Genomic DNA, 24039 nt, shown 5'->3' on the forward strand with positions numbered 1-24039 from the left:
GTAGTTCGGGATGGAAATTTCAGAACTTTTGGTGGCCTTCCTAAGCCAGGATTCAGACAAGGCTTGGACATCAGGTTTGTCAGAATGTGCTAAAGCAGTGAATAAAACAAACTTAGGGAGGAGGTTTCTGATGTCAACATACATTAAACCAAGGCTTTTACGGTTACAGAAGTAAAAAATTAGAGGGCCTGGGGAATAGGTGTAGTACAGGGGGCTACAGGGCCTGGGTTAACCTCTACATCACCAGAGGAACGGAGTAGGATAAGGGTACGGCTAAAGGCTATAAGAACTGGTCATCTAGTGCGTTGGGAACAGAGAATAAAGGGAGCAGATTTCTGGGCGTGGTAGAATAGATTCAGGGCATAATGTACAGACAAGGTATGCTAGAATGTGAATAAGGTGTAGGTAAACCTAGGTATTGAGTGACGATGAGAGAGGTTGCGTCTCTGAAGGCACCAGTTAAGCCAGGTGAGGTCTCCCCATGTGTGGGGGTGGGACAAAAGAGCTATCTAAAGCATGTTGAGCAGGACTGGGGGCTCTACAGTGAAATAAAACAATAAGAACTAACCAAAACAGCAGTAGACAAGGCATATTGACATTAGAGAGAGGCATAAAGCGATCACAGGTGTTGGTCGGAGAGCTAAGACAACAACGGGTAAATGGTGATGAATGGGCAAGGAGGGTCAGTTAGGTACACACAGGACCTGAGTTCGAGACTGTGGCTGACAGATAAACAAAATTATGTGCGGTGTTAATGAACATAATGGCATCAGCTGTGTAGCCAGGTCCATAGGGTTCAATGAGCAGCAATAGGTGAGTCAGAGAGCCGTTCAGTAGTCGCTACTACACTAGCCAAGCGGGAGACACGGCGTTCTGAAAGCTAGCGGGCCGGAGCTAGCAGATGGGTCTTCGGCTACATTGCAGTGGAAAAGCCTGTTGAAACCACATCGGACGATTGTGTCGGCAGACTAGTCGTGATGGATCGGCAGGGCTCCGTGTCGACAATAAAGGGTCCAGGCCAATTGGCAAAAGAGGTATTGTAGCCCAAGAATTAGCTGGTAGGCGTTAGCAAACAATAGCCAGATGATCCGGTGTAATGGTCCAGAGCTTGTGGCAGGAATCCGGTGATGTGTTCGAGAAAAGTGGGTTGATATCGCGCTGTGCAGACTGGCAGGTAATTGTCTGAGCTAAAGCTGGCTGGTGTCTGAGCTAATTGTCTGAGCTGAGATGAGGAGCTCTAGCAGTGGCAAACAATGACAAGAGCTAGTTTGCTGGCTAGTTTCGGATGGAGGTTCCAGTCATAAGGCATAAAAATAGCAGATCCATACCACATTGGGTGAGGCGGATGGAAAGTCAGATGGAAAGTGAGATTAAATTATATATGAAAAAAAAGAAAAACAGACTATTTACAGACTAATAACACAGGACAAGACAAACACACGTCCGACTGCTATGCCATGTTGGATAGACCAGTTCTAAGCAAATAGATCCAAGTTTACCAATAAAAAATCTACTTTGATGGAAAAACAGTGCGTTCTGAAAGTATTCAGACCACTTAACTTTTTCCACATTTTGTTACATTACAGCCTTATTAAAAAATTGCTCATCAATCTACACACAATATCCCAGAGCAAAAACTGGTTTTAAGATATGTTAGCAAAATTATAAAAACTAAACAGAGGGAGTATTCAGATCCTTTGTATTTAGACCCTTTGCTCTGAGATTCGAAATTGATCTCCAGTGCTCCGTTTAAAAAAAAAAACTTTAATGGAGTCTAGCTATGGTTAACTCAAATGATTGGACATGATTTGGAAAGGCACACACCTGTATATATAAGGTCCTACAGTTGACAGTGCATATCAGAGCAAAAACCAAGCCATGAGGTCGAAGGAATCGTCCGAGAGCTCCAAGACAGGATTGTGTCGAGGCACAGACCTGGGGAAGGGGTACCAAAATATTTCTGCAGCATTGAAGGTCCCCAAGAACAGTGGCCTCCATCATTCTTAAATTGAACAAGTTTGGAACCACCAATACTCTTCCTGGAGCTGGCCGCCCGGCCAAACTGATCAATCAGGGGAGAAGGGACTTGAGCAGGGATGTGACCAAGAACCCGATGGTCATGTTTGTCCTTCTGGAAGGTTCTCCCATCTCCACAGAGGAACTCTATCAATCTGGCCTTTGTGGTAGTGTGGCCGAACGGAACCACTCCTAAGTAAAAGGCACATGACAGCCCGCTTGGAGTTTGTCAAATGGCACCTAAAGGACTCCCAGACCATGAAAAACAAGATTCTCTGGTCTGATGAAACCAAGATTGAACTCTTTGGCTTGAATGCCAAGCGTTACATCTGGAGGAAACCTGGCACCATCCCTACGGTGAAGCAAGATGGTGGCAGCATAATGCTGTGGGGATGTTTTTAAGCGGCAAGTCTGGGAGACTAGTCAGGATGGGGGAAAGATGAACGAAGTAAAGAATAGAGAGATCCTTAATGAAAACTTATTCCAGAGTGCTCAGGACCACAGACTGAGGTGAATCTTCACCATCCATCAGGACAATGACCCTATGCATAAAGTCAAGACAATGCAGTGGCTTGGGACAAGTCCCTAAATGTCCTTGTGTGGCCCACCCAGAGCCCGGACTTCCACCAGCTCTAACATCTCTGGAGAGATCTGAAAATAGCTGTGCAGCGACTCTCCCCATCCAACCTTACAGAGCTTGAGAGGATCTGCAGAGAAGAATGGGAGAAACTCCCCAAATACAGGTGTGCCAAGTTTGTAGGGTCATACCCAAGAATCGCTGCCAAAGGTGCTTCAGCAAAGTACTGAGTAAAGGTTCTGAATACTATATTTGTTTTTATTCTTTATAAGTTTGAGAACATTTCTAAAAAATGTTTTTTGAGTTGTTATTATGGGGTATTGTGTGTACTGTAGATTGATGAGGAAAAAAATGATTTAATACATTACAATAAGGCTGTAATGTAACAAAATGTGGAAAAAGTCAAGGGGTTTGAATACTTTATAAAGATAGCTAGCTACCCACTAGCATATGAACTTGTGCTTGAGAGATTGTTTATGAGACCGGTGTTAATTTTCTATAATGACTGCTTCAAGAAATGTTGTGACTCACCTCTTGAATTCTGTCTTGTTTTTTAGTTTTTTTTTACATTGATAAAATGTTGAGACTCAGAGCTATAAAATAGTATATCATACAATGCATTTTTAAGGAACAATGGGAAAGTAATTTTGCTTTGAAAGTTGATAAGCTTGTACACTCACTTTTGAGAAAAGGGCCTTTGAGTGTTTTGGTACCTACTGGAGAGCTCTCCTTTGTCTACACCCATTCAGCATTGTTCACACCCTCTTAAGCCAGCCCCACCCATCTCTTTAAGGATTCACAATATTTTTCCAGAACATTGTGAAAACTTGCTTTGACAAAGACAAATCTGCCCGATTCCAGCCTTGCTGAAGCACCCCCAGATCATCACAGATCCTCCACCAAATTTCACAGTGGATGCGAGACCTGGAGACGCCTACAAGCCACAGTATCTTGCACCCACTGTGAAATGTCTAATTTACAGCAACAACCTGGGGAATAGTAATAGGGGAGAGGAGGGGGATGAAAGAGCCAATTGCAAGCTGGGGATGATTAGGTGACGGTTTGAGGGACAGCTTGGCAATTTAGCCAGGACACCGGGGTTAACACCCCTACTCTTACGATAAGTGCCATGGACTCTTTAGTGACCACAGAGAGTCAGGACACCCGTTTAATGTCCCATCCAAAAGACAGCACCCTACACAGGGCAGTGTCCCCAATCTATGCCTTGGGACATTGGGAAATTTTATTTTAGACCTGAGGAAAGAGTGCCTCCTACTGGCCCTCCAACACCACTTCCAGCAGCATCTTGTCTCCCATCTAGGGACTGACCAGGACCAACCCTGCTTAGCTTCAGAAGCAAACCAGCATTGGGATGCAGGGGGATATGCTGCTGGCTAATAGAAAGTGGTTGTAATAGCTAGCTAAAGTTAAGCAAATAGGCTCAATGTTAGCTAGCTAGCCAGCCATCTAGCTAACAACAATCTTTAACTAGAAATACAAACCGATTGTCATAGCTATAGTTAACCAAATAGGTTCAATGTTAGCTAGTTAGCTAACTAACAGGCTATAACTAGCCATGCGAAATTACATTCTGAAAAAACTTCACTAACATTACACACACTTCATACATGTAAGTTAATGTTATCTAGCAAGCCACCCATCTAACATCCGCTAACTTTAGCTAGCTAACGGCAAGCTTTATTGTTTAGATATGTAACAGTAATGTTAGCTAGCTAGCTAGCTAAAAAATATAAACTAAAATCCCAATCCATAAAATAAATATTATTAGCAATACAAACTAATTAGCAATACAAACCGATTGTCATAACTAGCTAAAGTTAACTAAATAGGTTCAATGCTAGCTAGCAAGCCAGCCATCTAACCTCTTGAAACTCTGGGGGCGGTATTTCATTTTCCTGCCAAATGATGCATTTTGATAAAAACATATAAAATGATTGATTAAATCATTTCATTATTAGTGGGATAGGTATCATTTTTAATTCCTGACTGTTTGAAATGCAGTGTGTTGACCTTTTAATTGTGCAACAAAACTTATTTAGAGAAAAGTTTTTTTAAAGAGATATATATCGTGAATTGCCCATAAGTTTAAAAAAAACTAAAAAACAGAGATACAGTTTTGGCCATATTGCCCAGCCCTAATACCTCCGCATCCTCGTGATTTAAAAATTGTGTTTTTAAACATAAACTCAAACTTCAAGGAGTAGGGCATTCAAAGAGTTGGTCTGCGGTCTGATGTGATGTCATCAGCCTCCTTTTGCTTGAGGAGCAATAGAGGAGCAATAGAGAACAATAGAGTAAAGGCCCACACCCCACTTGAGCCATGTCATGTCATTTGTGGATGCACCTTTTGTTAAGTAAATCAGGTGAAAAGAAAACTGGAGTAGGACTTATACCTTTTTTCCTATTTCCTCCATTACTTTCTCTGTATAGCCTACGGTATACACTTTTTTTTCTCTTCTTCCATCATTTCCTCCCACTTTTATTCTCATTTACTCACACACACACACGTACAGACAGACACATGCACACCGATGTGACTCAGGCCTGATTAAAAAGCCTCAAAGAGATGAATTACATGTCTTTTTTATATTAAGCATAAATGGTGCAACATTTGTGTCCCAAAATTGACTGTATGTCTGGCTGGTATGGGGTTTACCCTTTGTGGAATTACCCCTTTGTCAGGATTATGACAACAAATGTCAACTCTGTCTGTACAAGGATCATGGGACAGCTGAAATCGCCACTGACTCACCGTATCACAAAATACCATAAATCCAAGTTGCCTTACATAACACTTCCACCAAAGCACCACAGATATACTACAGTATATAAAAACTATATAAACATCAAAACATGCTTCTTTCTTTCAACAGGCCTAACACGCTTGCCAGTTTTTTAACAACTCCCGTCGCACAGTCCATCAGGTAGAGTTTTTACGAAGCGAATCGCAGGGGAGAGTGAAGAGTGATGCGAGTCTGTGGCTGAACCTAAAAACCAACTTATCCCTTTGAAAACGGCCTATGTGGCATCAATATGATTCATATGAAACATTTATTACATTTATACATAGTATAAATAGGATAATTTTGGTCACAAGGTTAGTCTGGTCTAAAACGGAGTTTGGTACCTCAGTGCGTAATGACAAGTCAATTATTGTTTCGCTTTCAAAGGATCACAGATGTTTTAAACTGAAAAGCCCTATACGGATTGACGATACAATGCATGCTTCCAGCAGGATGCACAGCCAACTGGTTTGCATGCCCTGCTGAAGGACGATATTATGCAGAATAGGTGGTTGGAGTTCGTTGGTCCCTAGAGGTGGTGAGTATACCGGCAACTAGAACATAGAATGCTGGTGATGTATCTGATTATGTATATTTTGATAATCATTATCACTATCATCGCTATATAGGAGATGTTAGCTAGCTAGCTAACCTAAATAACTAGCTGGCTAACTTTAGCCTACCTGAATACAAAACGGATTTGACCCGGCGTTACATCATGACGTGTCATGTCGTAACGTGCATCACGCATAAAGCTACTATTTCTGTCTTACAATCTCTCACCACCAGGTGTAGCACTTCTCTCATCGTTTAAAAACAAGAAATGGACAGTGACGGGGGTAAGGGGGGATACCTAGTCATTTTTTGCGCCATCACTGCATGCGATCATGACTCTCAAAGCCACTGTTTACTTCTGAAGATCACTTTAGCACTGCACTAAAAACCCGATTCAAATTCAACACAAACATTCAAATAGGTATGTAATAAATTTATAGTGTTTATTTACATTTTAGAGGTGATAAGGTGATAAGTTGGACAGAACGAGTGAAAAAAAGCAGTTTTCCCACACGACAATTGTCCTTCGCACTATCACGCATTAGATTCACATCCCCACCCGCCATTTTTAAAACGACCCGACAGAGCTCATTGCCTTGTTGAAATATGCAGAATTGGGCAGCGTGGAGCTCATGTTATTGATTTTGTTGAAATGGGAGAAATTGTGCTTTACAATGGTATTGACATTACAGTTGATCTGGAAGTATTGCGTTTTTGGGGTGTTAAAATAAGGTCAATTGTACGGACCAAGGCGACAACAGTGAGTGAGTTTACGTTATAACTTTAGCGCGCTAACTAAGATTGAGGGTACTGCCGTAATTGAGCAAGTTAACATTAGCATTGCTAGCTATCTGATGAACTTTGCTCGTAAAAGATATGGCAATATTGGCATCTCTCTAAAGTAAAAGTTGTTTCCTACTAAGTATTTTTACTACTTTAGCAATGTTATCATATTTCCATGCCACTCTAAATGTGTGTACTTTAGCCTCCAAGGTGCAACCCATGTCTAGTACACAAATAAATATTTGATGCAGCAATTGTGGTACTAGCTAACTCATGTCTGACTACAACATTGTATTAACTATCAGCAACAAACTCAAACCAACCCAGGGCCATGGCAAAACATGCATAGTGTAACTGCGTCACCGGCCTGAATCTAATCCAATCCATCTATATCTGTAAAGCGTAGAATTAACTTCCATACAAGATCACGTCGTTATTTCTCAAACAATTATTGAATTGAATGGTATTAGTTAATATGGGAAGGGAGAAATCATCTTAATATGTAGGTTACTGACCTATTCAAAGCTTCCTCCATCATCTCACTATACATTTGCCTTCAACACCATTCTCCCCTCCAAGCTCGTCACCAAGCTTAAGACCCTGGGACTGAACACCCCCCTCTGCAACTGGATCCTGGATTTCCTGACGGGCTGAGCCCAGGTGGTGAGGGTAGGCAACATCACCTCTGCCACGCTGACCGTCAACACGGGGGCCCCACAGGGGTGTTTTCCACAGTGGCGTGTGCTCTTGTACTACCTATTTACCCATGACTGAGTGGCCACGTGTTTCTGGGGAGAATCTAATTCAGTGTCTATTGGACTACACTTTGAAGAGCCACGTCATCACACAACAGACGTCATCAGAGAGTGCAACAGAACAGTGTGCTGTCTACACTCGTTTTGTTGTTTTTATGAAATCGGTTTCGTTAAATCGTTTTTATTCATAGCTGAAGTTGTATTGCTACTGATTCCGCAATGTGGTTAGTCTTTACGACTGAGACCACAAGTTTGTGTTTCGGATTCCTGTTAAGTAACAGTTAGCTGAAAATAGAGCAGGCTAACGCTAGCAGTTCAAGCCCACCAGCTTTTTTTATCCATGGCTGAGCACAAATACTTCAGGTGTTACACGATCCAGACAAACACTTGAAGATAAGGGGGAACTGGAAAAGGGACAGAAATTTGTCTGCCCTAAATGCACTACCATCAAGCATTTTACAGAACAGATCCTTCGGCTGTTAGCTCGTCTGTGAGAAAAGGAAAATCTGCTTTCTAAGTACACTGACCTTGCTGTAACCCAGGAAAACAGATTCTCAGTTTTAAATGCTATAGCAAAGCTGCCGATGAGATGGCCGGCGTTGATCTCAATCCAACGGACAGATGTTAAGCTGTCAATTCTTTAGCCCATGGAAGACTGGATATTCGTAAGGTGTAGGAGATTGGAGAGGTAGTCTGGCCACCCATCTATCTGAGAAAATCCGATCCAGCTATCAAACAACTTTGCTCCACTTGAGATGGACCTACCAGCCCCTGGAGTCAGCACAGATCCTGGGTGTATACCAACAGCCAGCGGCCGCCCAGTGGCATCCTCCTCCACGGCCACCACAGTTCAGAAGGTTGTTTCCCCATTCCATCAGTACCACAATCGTTGTGGGCAGCTCAATGGTGAGAGAGTTTGGCCTGCCTACGGTCTGTGGACCACTGTCACCCAGGAACCTGTGTCCATGACATCAACTCTCTCCTGCCCACGGTTCTGGCCAACTACTCCAATATTGACACCACCGTCACTCACGTAGCCTTAGTGTTAGGCGATCTGAGGAACTTAGGGAGGACTGTAAAATGTTTTTAAAGACCCTCGCTAGCACAGGGAAGAGAATAATTATCTCTGGCTCCCTCCCGTGCTACCAAAGGGGTTCGGTACATTTCAGACGACACTTTGCCCTAAACAAGTACCTGAAAAAGCTTTGCAACGACAGGAATGTTTATTTTTGTGGGAGCAACCAGCACCCACATGGGGTTACAGTGTTATTTCCAGCAACATCTCAAACTGTTTTAGAGACTGACAGACAGGGTCTGGTAGCGCTCCAGTTCTCCCTGTCAGAATAACAAACTGAGTGTAACGATTCTCCTCCTCTTCTGAGGAGGAGTAGGACAGATCGGACCAATACGCAGCTTGGTAAGTGTTCATGATATTTAATAGAACGGAACACTTAATGACAAAAAACAACAAGAGAACCAAAAATGAATCCGAAACAGTTCTGTCTGGTGCAGACACACTAAGCAGAAAATATCACCCACAACTAAAATGGGGAAAACAGGCTACCTAAGTATGATTCTCAATCAGAGACAACGAACGACACCTGCCTCCGATTGAGAACCATACCAGGCCAAACACAAAAACACAACACAGAAAAAGTAACTACCCACTCACGCCCTGACCAAACTAACACAAAGACATAAATAAAGGAACTAAGGTCAGAACGTGACACAGAGGACTTGGATACCATATCAACTCCTATAGAAATGTCAATACGGTCATTGTGAGTAACCTAATTGATGTTCCTTTAACTCCGGCTGAGTTTATAAAAACTGTGAACTCCTACCATTCTGGTAGATTTGAGACTGTCAGAAAACGTGGTTGTAACGTTAATAATTTGGTTCGTATTTTATTGGTTACCTCTAGGCAGACGCCCCACAGGCAGAGTGGCCCACACTCATTTAATATGGGACTTTTAAATGTTAGAGCAATCACTAGTTAAACCATTCTCATGAATGACCTCATTACCGAGCTCAAAGTTGTTTGCATATTTCTCACTGAAACATGGCTGTGTTCAGGATGTATTGCCACTCTTATTGAAGCCTCCACCTGGACTACAACTTTTTATATTCTATTGGAAAAGGGTAGGAGGACAGCCTCTATTTTTACTATTGCTCTTGGGTGTCAGGCCATTTCATTTGGCGACTTTTGGTCTGTATAGGCCACCAATGCCCTGCCCCACTTTCTTTACTGAATTCTCTGAACTATTGTCTATGGTTCTTGAGAACTATGATAAAATCATTGTGTTGGGTGACAGAGACTGACTCCAAGGAATTCCAAGGAATTTCTGAATCTTTTGAGCTCTATAGACTTTATCTAACATATTACTGGGCCCACCCATAACCGTGGCCATACTCTGGACCTGCTTATTACCAAGGGGCTTTCTACTGGGCCCACCCATAACCATGGCCATACTCTGGACCTGGTTATTACCAAGGGGCTTTCTACTGGGCCCACCCATAACCGTGGCCATACTCTGGACCTGGTTATTACCATGGGGCTTTCTACTGGGCCCACCCATAACCATGGCCATAATCTGGACCTGGTTAGTACCATGGGGCTTTCTACTGGGCCCACCCATAACCGTGGCCATACTCTGGACCTGGTTATTACCAGGGGGCTTTCTACTGTGCCCACCCATAACCACATTATTAAGAAACACTGTCTTACATCTGAAGTTGATACAGATATTGAGTGTATGAACAATACTCCATCACCTATTCTGCCTTCCTCTTGTGATGATTTCGTTGATAACTTTAATAGCAAATTAAGGGCAACCATTGATGCCATAGTTCCAGAAAAGTTGAAAAAGGCAGCATCCATATGGAGAGCCCCTTACATGAGTGATGAAACAAATCAATTAAAGAGAAAATGGAGAAAGGCAGAGCTGAAGTGGAGAAAGTCAAAGTTGCAGGTCGATTATGATATTCTGAGAGAGACACTTGGAATATATAACAAGGCAGAAATGCCAGACAGGCAAATTTTTGTAACTTGATCACTAATAATCAGAAGAATTAGGGAGCTCTTCTCAACCATTGATGGCCTGATAAATCCATCAGCCCATCCCCCGTCTAGCCAAAGAAATCCATCAGATATTCCCTGGGCTTCAATACCTCTTTTGCCAATTGGCCTGGACCCTTTGCTGCCGACACAGAGCCCCGCCGATCCATCACGACTGGTCTGCCAACGTAACTGTCCGAGGTGGTTTCCACAGGCTCCCCCATTGCGACGTTCCCCTAAGGCCCATCTGCTAGCCTGCTGCTAGCCCCGGCCTGCTAGCTGTCTGAATCTCCATGCCTCCAGCTCACTTAGCTACTCACTTGACTCTATGATTAGTCGGCTACTCATGCCTCTCCCTAATGTCTATATGCCTTGTATATTGCTGTTTTGGTTAGTAATTATTGTCTTATTTCACTGTAGAGCCTCCAGCCCTGCTCAATATGCCTTAGCTAACATTGTTGTTCCACCCCCCACACATGCGGTGACCTCACCTGGCTTAAATGGTACTTCGAGAGACAAAAACTCTCTCATCATCACTCAATGCCTAGGCTAACCTCCACAGTACTCACAGAAACCTGTCCCCTTACTCTCTGTTCTGAACGCACTAGACGACCAGTTCTTTTAGCCTTTAGGCGTATTCTTATACCACTCCTCCTCTGTTCCTCTGGTGATGTAGAGGTTAACCCAGGTCCTGCAGCCCCCAGCATCACTCCTATTCCCCGGGCGCTCTCATTTGTTGACTTCTGTAACCGTAAATGCATATGTTTCATGCATGTTAACATTCGAAGTCTCATCCCCAAGTTTGTTTTATTCACTGCTTTAACACACTCCGCCAACCCCGGATGTCCTAGCCATGTATGAACCCTGGTTCAGCCACCCCAAAATCCTGAAATTTCCATCGCTAAATATAACATTTTCCAACAAGATAGAACTGCCAAAGGGGACAGAGTTGTAATCTACTGCAGAGATAGCCTACATAGTTCTGTCATACTATCCAGGTCTGTGCCCAAACCATTTGAGCTTCTACTTTTAAAAATTCACCTTTCCAGAAACAAGTCTCTTACCGTTGCCACTTGTTATAGAGCCCCTTCAGCCCCCAGCTGTGCCCTGGACACCATATGTGAATTGATCGCCACCCATCTATCGTCAGAGTTTGTACTGTTAGGTAACCTAAACTGGGACATGTTTAACACCCCAGCCATCCTACAATCTAAGCTAGATGCCCTCAATCTCACACAAATGATCATGAAACCTACCAGGTACAACCCTAAATTTGTAATGGGCACCCTCGTAGATATCCTCCTGACCAACTTGCCCTCTAAATACACGTCTGCTGTCTTAAACCAGGATCTCAGCGGTCACTGCCTCATTGCCTGCGTGCATAATGGGTCCACGGTCAAACGGCCATTCCTCATCACTGTCAAACGCTCCCTAAATCACTTCAGTGAGCAGGCCTTTCTAACCGACCTGGCCTGGGTATCCTGAAAGGATATTGACCTCATCCTGTCAGTAGCGGATGCCTGGTTGTTCTTTGAAAGTGCTTTCCTCTCCATCTTAAATAAGCATGCCCCATTCAAAAAATGTAGAACTAAGAACAGACAGCCCATGATTCACCCCAGACTTGACTGCCCTTGACCAGCACAAAAACATCCTATGGCGTTCTGCATTAGCATCGAACAGCCCCCGTGAAATGTAACTCGTCAGGGACCAATATACTCAGTCAGTTAGGAAAGCTAAGGCTAGCTTTTTCAAACAGATATTTGCATTCTGCAGCACTAATTCCAAAAGGTTTTGGGACACTGTAAAGTCCATGGAGAATAAGAGCACCTCCTCCCAGCTGCCCACTGCACTGAGGATAGGAAACACTGTCACCACCGATAAAATCTACGATAATCGATCATTTCAATAAGCATCTTTCCACGGCTGGCCATGCTTTCCACTTGGCTACCCCTACCCCAGCCAACACCTCAGCACCCCCTGCAGCAACTTGCCCAAACCTGCCCCGCTTCTCCTTCACCCAAATCCAAAGACCTGATGTTCTGAAAGAGCAGCAACACCTGGACCCGTACAAATCAGCTTGGCTAGATAATCTGGACCCTCTCGTTCTAAAATTATCAGCCAAAATTGTTGCAACCCCTATTACTAGCCTATTTAACCGCAATTACTAGCCTATTACTAGCCTGAGATCCCCAAAGATTGGAATGCTGCCGCAGTCATCCCCCTCTTCAAAGGGGGAGACACCTTAGACCCAAACTGTTATAGATATATATCCATCCTGCCCTGCCCTTTTAAAATCTTCAAAAGCCAAGTTAATAAACAGATCACTGACCCTTTCGAATACCACCGTACCTTCTCCACAATGCAATCATGGGTGCACCTCAGCCACGCTCAAGGTCCTAAAAGATATCATAACCGCCATCGATAAAAGACGGTACTGTGCAGCCGTCTTCATCGACCTGGCCAAGGCTTTCGACTCATCGTCAATCATCGCATTCTTATCGGCAGACTCAATAGCCTTGTTTTCTCTAATGACTGCCTTGCCTGGTTCACCAACTACTTCTCAGATAGAGTTCAGTGTGTCAAATCGGAGGGCCTGTTGTCCGGACCTCTGGCAGTCTCTATGGAGGTGCCACAGGGTTAAATTCTCGGTCCGACTCTTATCCCTGTATATATCAATGATGTCGCTCTTGCTGCTGGTGAATCTCCGATTCACCTCTATGCAGACGACACGATTCTGTATACATCTGGCTCTTCTTTGGACACTGTGCTAACAAACCTCCAAACGAGCTTCAACGCCATACAATACTCCTTCCGTGGCCTTCAACTGCTTTTAAATGCTAGTAAAACTAAAGGCATGCTCTTCAACCGATCACTGCCGGCACCCTCCCGCCTGACTAGCATCACTACCCTGGACGGTTCTGACGTAGAATATGTGGACAACTACAAACATCTAGGTGTCTGGTTAGACTGTAAACTCTCCTTCCAGACTTACATTAAGCATCTCCAATCCAAAGCTAAATCTAGAATCGGCTTCCTATTTCGCAACAAAGCCTCCTCCAAACATGCCCTCGTTAAACTGACTATCTTACCGATCCTTGACTTTGGCGATGTCATTTACAAAATAGCCTCCAACACTCTACTCAGCAAATTGGATGTAGACTATCACAGTGCCGTTTTATCACCAAAGCCCCATATACTACCCACCACTGCGACCTCTATGCTCCAGTTGGATGGCCCTCTCACTACTTATCCGTTGCCAAACCCACTGGCTCAGGGCATCTATAAGTCTTTGCTAGGTAAAGCCCCGCCTTATCTCAGCTCACTGGTCACCATAGCAACACCCACCCGTAGCACGCGCTTCAGCAGGTATATTGCACTGGTCATCCCCAAAGCCAACTCTTCCATTGGCCGCCTCTCCTTCCAGGTTCTCTGCTGCCAATGACTGGAACGAATTTCAAACATCTCTGAAACTGGAGTCATATCTCCCTCTCTATCTTGAAACATCAGCTGTCAAAGCAGCTTACCGATCACTGTACCTGTACACAGCCAATCTGTAAATAGCCCACCCGACTACCTAATCCCCATACAATTACTTACCCTCTTGCTCTTTTGAACCCCAGTATCTCTACTTGCACATCATCATCTGCACATATATCACTCCAGTATTAATGCTAAATTGTAATTATTTTCACCTCTATGGCCTATTTATTGCTTACCTTCCTACTCTTCTACATTTGCACACACTGTACATAGATCTGTCTATTTTTATTTTCTTATGTGTTATTGATTGTACATTTGTTTATGTGTCACTCTGTGTTGTTGTTTTTGTCACACTGCTTTATCTTGGCCAGGTCGCAGTTGTAAATGAGAACTTGTTCTCAACTGGCCTACCTGGTTAAATAAATATATTTTTATTTTATTTTTATTTTAATCCTACCCCCACAAACCTATGTGAACTTTCCTCTACATCTAAATGTGATGAGTTTAAAGCATTAGGCTGGGTATCAGTCAAGCAATACCTGTTGAGAAGTTTGATGATATGTGCCCTAAGCCTACCACTTAAAGGCACTATGGAGTTATTTTCCCTGGTTGACACAGGCATGCTCAGGAAAGTGATATCACAACTTATACCTGCACTCTCGATCCTATCCACAACACCTTCTTCAAAGCAGTTTTTATTTGCATATCTGAAGAAGTGTAAACTCTGGTTAATCCCTCCCTGTTCACAGGCACTTTCCTCACTGCACTAAAAACTGCTGTGGTGAAATCCCTTCTGAAGAATCCCTTCAATGTTTGGCCAGCCTTCCATTCTTAATCAACATTTTGGAGAAATTGGTTTTCAAGATGATTTTTTAAGTGCCAACTATATTTTTTGGGCCCACCACAGCACAGAGACAGCCTTAGTTAAAGTGGTACATGATCATAGAACCAACACAGATGCCAAACAGCTCTCTGTCCTTGTACTCTTTGATTTAATTGCTGCTTTCAACACTGTTGACCGTGATGTTGTTCTGGATAGACTGGAGCGGTGGGTTGGCCTCTCGGGTCCTGTTCTAAATTGGTTTACGACCTATGTAACCAGTCAAGAGTTTTTTTGTCACCCTTTGTGAACATATCTCAGACAAAATACATATCACGTGGCATTCCACAAGATTCGATTTTCGGTCTGAAACGGTTCAGTTTATACATGTTACCCATTGGCAGCATTATCAGAAAGCACAGCACTGATTTTCAATGCTACGCAGACGAAACACAACTTTACATTTTTGTGTCACCAGAGGATTGTTGCTCCAAGGATAAATTATGAGACCGTATTAGTGATTTTGTATGGCTCTCAACTTCCTCCAGCTAAATCAAGACAAGACCAAGGCAGTTATTGAGCCAAAGCACAGAGAGAATCTGCCATGAACATTTTAATTCACGGGCTATAAAGATAAAACACCAAGTTAAAAACCTAGGTGTTATTTTAGATTCTCCTGTCTGGTCTAACTAAGAAAGCCATTGGTCAACTGCAAAACACACGGAATGCCGCAGCAAGGGTACTGACCAAGACCAGACGGACAGCACACATTAAACTGATTTTAAGGTCTCTGCACTGGCTGCCTGTGAGTTTAAGATTCTTCAATTTGTTTTTTAAATACAATTCTTCCAATATAAGAATTGTACACTCTAATACATGTGAGACATGCTTTTAAGTTATGTACCCAGTAGGTCCCTCAGGTGCTCAGGCCTTTTAACTATCCCAAAGCCTAGGACCAAGAGGCATGGCGAGGCAGCCATTAGTTACTGTGCCCCCGAAATAGCCTGTCGGCCGAAACTGTGGACATTTTTAAAAGAGATCTTAAAACACACCATTTTAGCTTCATTCAGATTTTCTTTCAGTTATTTTCATTGTTTTAATTAGTTTTTTCTTGTGAAGCACATTGTGTTGCATTCCATGTCTGAAATATGCTGTATAAATAAAGCTAGATTTGATTCAACACAATCATGAAGTTTGTTGACTGCAGTGGTGGGCCTGATCACCGGCGATGATGAGACAGCCTACAGGGAGGAGGTCAGTGACCTGGCAGTGTTGTGCTGGGACAACAACCTCTCCCTCAACATCAAGATGACCAAGGAGCTAATCGTGGACTACAGGGCTGCAGTGGAGCGGGTTGAGAGCTTTAAGTTCCTTGGTGTCCAACTCAACCTTAAAGGCCTTAAAATGGCCCACTCACACGTGCACAGTTGTGAAGGAGGTGTGACAGAGCCTCTTCCCCCTCAGGAGAATGAAAAGGTTTGTCATGGGCCGTCAATCCCTCAAAACATTCTACAAGGACACACCCCAAACCACACCCCCAAGGCAACTCACGTTTACCATCTGTCATGGCCACCAGAATTTCTGGAGAAGCAAGCCAAAAAACAATGCAAAATCATCAGGTGCAGTTCCAAGTTAACGTTTATCTTCTCAGTGCGTGTTCGGGACTGGTGAAGATGAAACAGGCTGAGGCTGTTATCAGCGGGCAATCTGATAACTCTGCTGCCTATCAGAAAACAAGCTCACAGCAGGTGCGTGAGACAGTTTAAAACAACTCGGTCTGTGAAAAAATTTAAATATCCCCCCTTTCTCCATTTCTCTTGAAGATAAGGAGGACTGAGTGCTTTCGTGGGCGTCCACTCGTTCTGTTACAGTTATTGTAAAATTCCACTGATTGGATCAGCACAGCGCAATATCGCTGTGTAAAAGGAGGATCCCATTATTAGATCTGATGTTGTGCTGTTTCTATGGAAACACTGATGTGACTGAACTTTGGCTCTGCCCTATCTCTTTTCATCCCTTTCTCTACCTGTTGTGCAGTAAATGGAGTCCTGCAAAAGCACTAACAACTGTGTGTGTGTCTGTATCTCCCCACAGGGCCAGCTACTACAGAAAGGGTGGGCGCGCCATGCTGCCTGTGAAGTGGATGCCTCCGGAAGCCTTCATGGAGGGGATCTTCACATCCAAAACGGACACATGGTACGTTTCATTGTAACACACTCCCAATTACACTTTAGTTATCTTGAATGTCACCCCCTTTCATTTCACCGCTCCAGTCTACCTCACCTCCCTCTCTCTGTCCTAATGGAGAATATGCTTTTTCACCTTTTGAAAGCCTCACTACTTTCTCCCTCTCTCCTTCTCCCCTGTCACCTTTATGATTCTTTCCCTCCCCCCATCTCCTTCTTCCTCCTACCTCTTTCCCCCGCTCTCTCAGGTCCTTTGGGGTGCTGCTATGGGAGATCTTCTCTTTGGGCTATATGCCCTATCCCAGTCGCAGTAACCAGGAAGTGTTGGAGTTTGTCACCAGTGGGGGAAGGATGGACCCTCCCAAAAACTGCCCAGGGCCTGTGTAAGTCCAATATACCACCCAAACTATCACACTTCACCCAAACACATGTAGCAGATGTGAGCTAGCAGGCTAGTGAAGATTGACAAGTGAACTGTCGCTCAGTCAACTTCCCCCCCTTTCTGAACTGACACTCAGACAGGCATGGAACTTATTCTGTTACACACATAACACACCCTCACACACAGTATACAGTTTCACCCATGCACACGCAGTATGCAGACTTACACAGGGATTCAAGCATACACACACACACTCGTATACTCGCACACACCCATAACTTCTCAAACTATCACGTGCTCGCCACCCTTTTCTTCTGTGATAATTTTTTCACACAAAAACAGACACAATCCCCATGTAGTAAACTTCATCATGACTAGCTCACATTACCACAGCATATTACACAAGATGCAAATCAGCCCTGCCAATAAAAAAAATAGCTTGAGTTGACGTCTCGGTGGGGTACCCCAGGGTTCAGTTTAACCCCCACTGACTTTCCAACAGTAATCACTCAAACTAGCGGGATGTTACACTTTATTGACATCATTGTGTGCGAGTTTGTCAAGTGTATTAGTGAATGGGGGAACATGCTTTTTAACTGTTTGTCAACGTGTGGTCTCAGATATCCCAGACCTTGGAGCATCGTGAGCTAGGCAGCAAAGGCACAAGGTCTGGGGAGAATGTCAGCTTCAAATCAAATCAAATGTATTTATATAGCCCTTCGTAAATCAGCTGATATCTCAGGGTGCTGTACAGAAACCCAGCCTAAAACCCCAAACAGCAAGCAATGCAGGTGTAGAAGCACGGTGGCTAGGAAAAACTCCCTAGAAAAAGGACTCTTCAGACAGCCAACTCTCCAGACAAATCACAAGTTTCGGTAGGCGAGGCTTAAAATGCAGGTAGGAATTGTGCTCATGTTTAGCTAAGGTTGCAAGTGGATATGGCAGTGACGTTACCGGTGACACTTCCAATTTCTTTCCCAACTGATGCCGCAACAGACGTTTTGTACAGACGCTTTAGCTGGAGCATTGATACATTGCCAAAAGTAAACCGTCTGTCTAGAGACTAGTCAACTTGCGCAAAGTTCAAATAGAAGAAACAATTTTGAGTGTGTGTGTTTGTGTGTGTGTGTGTGTGTGTGTGTGTGTGTGTGTGTGTGTGTGTGTGTGTGTGTGTGTGTGTGTGTGTGTGTGTGTGTGTGTGTGTGTGTGTGTGTGTGTGTGTGTGTGTGTGTGTGTGTGTGTGTGTGTGTGCGTGTGTGTGTGTGCGTGTGTGTGTCTCCCTCTCTCTCAGGTACCGGATAATGACACAGAGTTGGCAGCATCAACCGGAAGACAGGCCCAACTTCTCTACCATCTTGGAAAGGATTGACTACTGCTTACAGGTAGGGAGCGTGACAATTGAGAGTCAACACCTCTGCACTTGAAATGTGCTCAAGTATTATTATGACTGTATCACAGCCAAGAGATTATTTTAATATGTTTGACTATTTTAAGAAGTGACATAGCTCATAACCTGTCTGTCCGTGTAAAATCTGTATTCCTTTTTGGAATTTCTACAAATTCAGACATTGGTAATGTTAATATCATAATTTGTTGTTCACCATTGTTCATGTCTAATACTAGTAACATTGCTCCTCTATCCTCTCCAGGACCCCGATGTGGTGACTGTTCCCTTGCCTGTGGAATATGGCCCCCTCCCTGAAGAGGAGGAGCGGGTCCCCATGCGCCCTGAGGACCCCACGGCCTCCCCCCTGCTGGTGTCCACTCTGACGCCTGACGGTGTGGGCCCTGCACTGCCACCGTCAGCCCCCAAGCCCACCGAGGAGAACCAAAGAGTTGAACAACCCCTCCTCCTTACCAACCAGCTCCCTGAAACCTGCAAGCCCCAGGCGATGGCTCAACAACCCCAGCCCCACCCCCAGACATTCACCATGACCACAGCCACCTCCAAGGCACCTCCCCCCATCTCCACCCAGCAACCTAACCCAGACGGTGGCCACGTCAATCTGGCCTTCACCCAGGGCCACCCTGGGGATAAGGAGGGTCGCAATGGGAAACCCACCAACCTGTGGAACCCCACTTACGGCTCCTGGTTCCTCCAGCTGCAGCAGCAGAAGAAGCAGCATCATCAGCAACAACCACAGCAACAACAACAGCTGCAGCAAAAGCAGGAAAGAGTGGGCAGTGGAGGTGGGGGAGTTGGAGGTGGGAGGGTGCCAGGCGAGGGGCAGGAGCACAAGGGACGGACTGTGGCCGAGGCAGTGGGGGCCCTGAGTCTCCAGCACCAGCAGCACAAGCAGCAGTTCCAGCCACCATACCCCTTCCATCCACAGCAGCAACAGCAGTTGCAGCTCTTACATCACCAGCAGCAGCAACAGCAGGGGTTCTGCAGGCCACTTTTGCCACCTCCGCCACCACCACAGGCTACCTCCTTGGGTACCACTGATCCTACCCTTTCCCCGCTCCTGTTAGATTCGGCCGCCCTACCCCCGGTCCCTCTATTTAGACTTCGCAGATTCCCCTGCGGGAACATCGGCTATGGCTACCAGGAGCAAGGGTTACCCCTAGAGGCAGCCCACCACCACCAGAATCCTGTCTCTGTCAACCCCCCTCCTCCACCGCCCCCTCCCCCGCCACCCGTGGCCCTCCAGAGAGGAGTGGCGGGGACCCAGCTGTCGCTGAGCCACTCGACGACGGCCAAAGCCGAGGACAGCCTCCCTCTGCTGGTCACCATGGGGACGGTGCAGGACCCGAGGCTGCCACGGATGGAGGGCCACAATGCCACAGTGCTTTAGCCCCTCCACCCCCCAACCTCCACCTTGGAGACCGTGTGTACAGACAGATAGGCATACAGCCAGACTTGATGATACACCGTGCAACACTGTGTCAGGACACCTTACGACCAGCCCTCCCGTCTCGACACCTTGGTTTCATCCACCGATTGGATCAAGCTATTGTATTGAGTCCAAAATGTTTCATCCCAATGAGATAAAATGGCTGTGGAAATTACACTGCGGTGTTAAAGCACATTGGAGAGTTGCAAAGGACCACTAAGAAGAAAAGCTTATTGATTGTTGGCTAGGAAAACAGGAACAATGTACATGTTGCAGCACTGGCTAATGTTCAGTAGACAAATGTGGCAGGACGGTTAGATGTTTCCATTCGATTGAACTAGCTAATTTCTTTGCGATGTGTTCACGACCTGCCCTCTCATCTTCGCGGCTCTGTCGATGTCAACGTAGCCTTTCACATGGAGTCATGCTGGAAACACACAAACAGAACATACATACACATCTGCTAGATATCTAACTGACTGTAGCATTAGCTAACTTCTACTCTAGCTATTTCATTGGCAATTCAGGCCTTGGCAGTTGATTAATCAATCAGAAACAATTTCCCCAACATATGGTGAGAGTCGGACACTGGATTCCTGAGTTTTTTTGTGTTTTTTTTTTACAATGAAGAAAAAATGTGTTTGTTGATGCTTGCTTGCCTGCTTGTTTATTTATTAATTTGTCTATTTATTATTTGGGAGCTCTATAAATTATTAATACACCAACCTTATCCAAATTAGTTTGACATACTGTACATGGGTTAGCTATTTGACTTTTTTTTGCATTAATCTTTGTCCAATGTTGAATTAATATCAACCCTTGTGAACAATGGCCAATGTACTGAATGGTATTTCAGATAGTTGGGATCAGTGCTCATGTGGCTGTCTTTGCAATTTAAAGTGTGTGATTAGGTGTGTTTGAGCGAGAGGGAGAGGTAAAGAAAGACGGACAGAATTATTTTTCTTAGAAGGGCAATACTATGGAGCTTACTGTACACTGATCTTAAATGTTTATTCAGGCAAGTTCACCTTCCATTTCTCGTTAAATATGTTTTATATGTATATAATATGGCCCTCTATGGAAAGACAGAAATTACTGTTCCATGGATTCTTATATGTGGCAATTCATTTAAATGAAAGTGGTGGTGTCCAAATACTTTTGTATATAAAGTACCAGTCAAAAGTTTTAGAATACCTACTTATTCAAGGGTTTTTCTTTATTTTTGCTATTTTCTACATTGTAGAATAATGGTGAAGACATCAAAAATATGAAATAACATATATGGAATCATGTAGTAACCAAAAATGTGTGCAACAAATCAAAATATATTTTATATTTGAGATTCTTCAAAGTAGCCAACCTTTGCCTTGATGACAGCTTTGCACACTCTTGGCATTCACTCAGTCAGCTTCACCTGGAATGCTTTTCCAACAGTCTTGAAGTAGTTCCCACATATGATGAGCACTTATTGGCTTCTTTTCTTTCACTCTGCGGTCCAACTATTCTCAAACCATCTCAACTGGTTTGAGGTTGGGTGATTGTGAAAGCCAGGTCATCTGATGCAGCACTCCATCACTCTCGTTCTTATTCAAATAGCCCTTATACAGCCTGGAGGTGTGTTGGGTCACTGATATTGAGATGTGTCTGTTACTTGATCTGTGTGAAGCATTTAATTGGGCTGCAAAGACTGAGGCTCGTCTGAGGCTGGTAATGAACTTATTCTTGTCACGCCCTGACCTTAGTTATCTTTGTTTTCTTTATTATTTTGGTTAGGTCAGGGTGGGACAAGGGTGGTTTGTTTTGTTTTTGTATTGTCTAGGGGTTTATATGTCTATGGTTGTCTGGATTGGTTCTCAATCAGAGGCAGCTGTTTATCGTTGTCTCTGATTGGGAACCATATTTAGGTAGCCATATTCATTGGGTGTTTACGGGCCACAGTCCGGAACCTCCAACGACGGGCCACAGTCCGGAACCTCCAACGACGGGCCACAGTCCGGAACCTCCAACGACGGGCAACAGTCCGGGACCTCCAACGACGGGCCACAGTCCGGAACCTCCAACGACGGGCCACAGTCCGGAACCTCCAACGACGGGCCACAGTCCGGAACCTCCAACGACGGGCCACAGTCCGGAACCTCCAACGTCGGGCCACAGTCCGAAACCTCAAATGACGGGCTACAGTCCGGAACCTACAACGACGGACCACAGCCCGGGGTCTCCAGTGATGGTCCCCAGCCCGGGGTCTCCAGCGACGGTCCCAAGCACGGGGTCTCCAGCGACGGTCCCCAGCCCGGGGCCTCCGGTGATGATCCATGCAGTGATGGTCCCCAGCTGGGGTCTCCAGCGACAGTCCCCAGCCCAGGTCTCCAGCAAAGGTCCCCAGTCCGGGTTCGCCAGCGATGATCCGCAGTAATGAGCCTCCGGCGATGATCCACGGGTCAGTCCTATAAGGGCGGAGGGCTCAATGTAAAGAAGGGGGGCAGCGCCCAGAGCCAAAGCCGCCACCAAAGTTAGATGCCCACCCAGACCCTCCCATATATGTTTAGGTTTGTGGCCGGGAGTCCGCACCTTTGGGGGGCGGGGGGTCCTGCCATGCCCTGACCTTAGTTATCTTTATTATTTTGGTTTAGGTCAGTGTGTGACACGGGTGGTTTGTTTTTGTTTTTGTATTGTCTAGGGTTTTTTGTATGTCTAGGGGTTTATATGTCTATGGTTGCCTGGATTGGTTCTCAATCAGAGGCAGCTGTTTATCGTTGTCTCTGATTGGGGACCATATTTAGGTAGCCATATTCATTGGGTATTTTGTGGGTTATTGTCAATGTGTAGTTGCCTGTGTCAGCACTCGGTTTATCATAGCGTCACGTTCGTTTTGTTATTTTTGTTTGTTTCTTTAGTGTTCTTCGTTAATAAAAGAAGAATGTATACAAATCACGCTGCGCCTTGGTCTCCTCACTATGACGAACGTGACAATTCTCTGCAGCAGAGGTAACTCTGGATCTTCCTTTTCTATGGCGGTCCTCATGACAAGTTTCATCATAGCGACTACACTTGAAGAAACTTTCAAAGTTCTTGAAATGTTCCATATTGACTGTATTAAAGTAATGATGGTCTGTTGTTTCTCTTTACTTATTTGAGCTGTTCTTGCCATAATATGGACTTGGTCTTTTGCCAAATAGGGCTATCTTCTGTATACCACCCCTACCTTGTCACAACACAATTGATTGGCTCAGATACAATAAGAAGGAAATAAATTCCACAAATTAACTTTTAACAAAGCACACCTGTTAATTGAAATAGATTCCAGGTGACTACCTCATGAAGGTGGTTGAGAGAATGCCAAGAGTGTGCAAAGCTGTCATCAGGGCAAAGGGTGGTTACTTTAAAGAATCTAAAATGTAAAATATATTGTGATTTGTTTCACATTTTTTGGTTACTACATGATTCCCTGTGTTATTTCATATTTTTGATGTCTTCACTATTATTCTACAATGTAGAAAAAAGCAAAAAGAAAAGAAAAACCCTTGAATAAGTAGGTATTCTAAAACTTTTGACTTGTACTGCATATAAAAGTAAAAAAGTTTTTAAAAAGTAAAAAGTATGTGGACACCTCTTCAAATTAGTGGATTCAGCTATTTCAGTTGGAATCACGATTCTGTGCTTCCAACTTTGTGGCAACATTTTGGGGAAGGCCCTATTCTGTTTCTGCATGACAATGCCCCCCATGCACAAAGCGAGGTCCATACAGAAATGTTTTGGCGAGATCAGTGTGGAAGAACTTGATTGGCCTGC

At 44.4% G+C, this 24039-nt stretch overlaps 1 protein-coding gene across 1 annotated transcript in view; it reads left to right on the forward strand.

Moving 5' to 3' along the window:
• Window positions 1-21451, forward strand: part of LOC112264162 (ALK tyrosine kinase receptor) — a 140053-nt gene extending 118602 nt beyond the window's left edge. The window contains exons 22-25 of the mRNA XM_042331106.1: window positions 16943-17044; window positions 17283-17417; window positions 18708-18798; window positions 19066-21451. Of these exons, the coding sequence (XP_042187040.1) occupies window positions 16943-17044; window positions 17283-17417; window positions 18708-18798; window positions 19066-20211 (1474 nt within the window). The 3' untranslated portion in view covers window positions 20212-21451. The remainder of the gene's footprint in view (window positions 1-16942; window positions 17045-17282; window positions 17418-18707; window positions 18799-19065) is intronic.
• The last annotated feature ends 2588 nt before the right edge of the window (window positions 21452-24039 follow it).

The sequence above is a fragment of the Oncorhynchus tshawytscha genome, linkage group LG12, assembly GCF_018296145.1.
Source record: "Oncorhynchus tshawytscha isolate Ot180627B linkage group LG12, Otsh_v2.0, whole genome shotgun sequence".
Classification (NCBI taxonomy): domain Eukaryota; kingdom Metazoa; phylum Chordata; class Actinopteri; order Salmoniformes; family Salmonidae; genus Oncorhynchus; species Oncorhynchus tshawytscha.